At 36.5% G+C, this 1,437-nt stretch overlaps 1 protein-coding gene across 1 annotated transcript; it reads right to left on the minus strand.

Moving 5' to 3' along the window:
- Positions 1-6: 6 nt before the first annotated feature.
- LOC111376674 (protein FREE1-like) lies at positions 7-1,371 on the minus strand. Its single transcript, XM_022999644.1, has 3 exons — positions 1,228-1,371; positions 1,032-1,127; positions 7-304 (listed from the first exon to the last, which is right to left on the minus strand). The coding sequence occupies exons 1-3, from the start codon at positions 1,366-1,368 to the stop codon at positions 260-262; spliced, it is 282 nt and encodes a 93-aa protein (XP_022855412.1). The 5' UTR covers positions 1,369-1,371; the 3' UTR covers positions 7-259.
- Between the last annotated feature and the right edge of the window lie 66 nt (positions 1,372-1,437).

Consider the following 1,437-nt stretch of genomic DNA (forward strand, 5'->3'; position numbering starts at 1 on the left):
AAAAAAACAAAAAACAAAAAAACAAACCAAGAGAGGAGAAACCAAGTACAAATGAGATCAACTGCTCAAAGAGAAACACCCCTAGACAAGCACAAACTGGATTTTATTTGGAAATAGCCAAGTCCCTTAAAAGACAAAAAAGAAAAAAAAAATGCCGAACAATTTTTCTAGAAACAATTTTTCTAGAAACGAAAGCACAAACATATGCACTACAAATACGTAAATGCCACAAACTGGAACAAGATTACGCAGTTCAGCACTAAAATTTACCCGATGACGCCTTGCGGTTTCTTTCCATCTCCTCCTGTAAAAACAAGCGAAAAGTATCATGTGACAAACCCAATTCATCCTATTCTAAGAACACTACATAGAACATGGAAATACTAGGAAAGAAGATGAATTAATTTTGTAAACTGAAACTTTAAATCACATGTGGCTTGGTCAACACTGAATAAAAAGAAAATAAACACACTGATTTGGCTATGCATTATGTGCATCTGAAACAAGTAAAATCCACAGAATTATTTTCATTCAGAAATATTGCAAATGAGTGATTGTCATGCTTAATCCATAGTACCACCTAAATCTCAGCATCAGAATACAGAGCTACTCTGCCCATGATGACCAGCATCATGGAACATTTTTTAGAATGTTATGAATGCAATGTTGTACCGCATAACACTTGAAGGATATTCAACAGCCTAAACATATTTCAATTTGAGAGGTTATAACACCACCATGGAATTTATTTACATAATAATGTTCCAAACATTTGAGAGTTTGACATTATATGAGAGAGATAACGATGGATACAAGGAGACAATAAAAAAAGGTTAAAAATCTATGAGTTGGAGTGCAGGTGTGAGTGTGAGCATACATTGTCACGGCATGCAACAGAATATATAATGAGAGAGAGAAATGAGGTACAGCAAGACAGAGACAGAGGGACAAAAGCTTATATCTCATCAGTAAATGCCGACAGACAAACAACACAATAAATACCGTGGAGGAAACTTCAGACTAAGTGTCACCTGAAGCTTTTTTGCAAGATCCTCATGACTTGGCAATCCAGTTGATCCGCTGACAGAAGAATCTTTAGCAGTGCTCAACCTACGAGAAACTTCAGCCTATAAAGAAATGGCATGCTATAAGTTAGTCTGCAAAGACTTCTGAGAGAACTATGGAAAACAATGATAAGCGAGAAGTGCATTAGCCGTTGCTACATACCAAGCATCTGTCACAAACTCGAACAACTGGAGCATTGTCATCAGCTGTAAGAGCAGTCCTGCCTTGGGTGCACTTGTCACAAAAAATATCTCCACAATTCCTGCAGTGATGCTGAAAAAAGGGGGCCATTTTCATTATCATACAAACTGTAATAAATATCAGAATAAAGATATCATAGATGTAAACTAGAAAGATGGGACATGCCTTGCG

The sequence above is a fragment of the Olea europaea genome, unplaced genomic scaffold (genome assembly GCF_002742605.1).
Source record: "Olea europaea var. sylvestris unplaced genomic scaffold, O_europaea_v1 scaffold1545, whole genome shotgun sequence".
In the NCBI taxonomy this organism is placed as follows: domain Eukaryota; kingdom Viridiplantae; phylum Streptophyta; class Magnoliopsida; order Lamiales; family Oleaceae; genus Olea; species Olea europaea.

What these genes read in the sequence shown, in the direction of transcription:
- LOC111376674 (XM_022999644.1), bottom strand. Translation starts at nt 1,368, where the DNA reads ATGATAATGAAAATGGCCCCCTTTTTTCAGCATCACTGCAGGAATTGT. An exon ending in GAGTTTGTGACAGATGCTTG is followed by an intron (nt 1,128 to 1,227) that starts GTATGTAGCAAC and finishes ATTTCTTTATAG; the next exon opens with GCTGAAGTTTCTCGTAGGTT. An exon ending in ATCTTGCAAAAAAGCTTCAG is followed by an intron (nt 305 to 1,031) that starts GTGACACTTAGT and finishes TTGTTTTTACAG; the next exon opens with GAGGAGATGGAAAGAAACCG.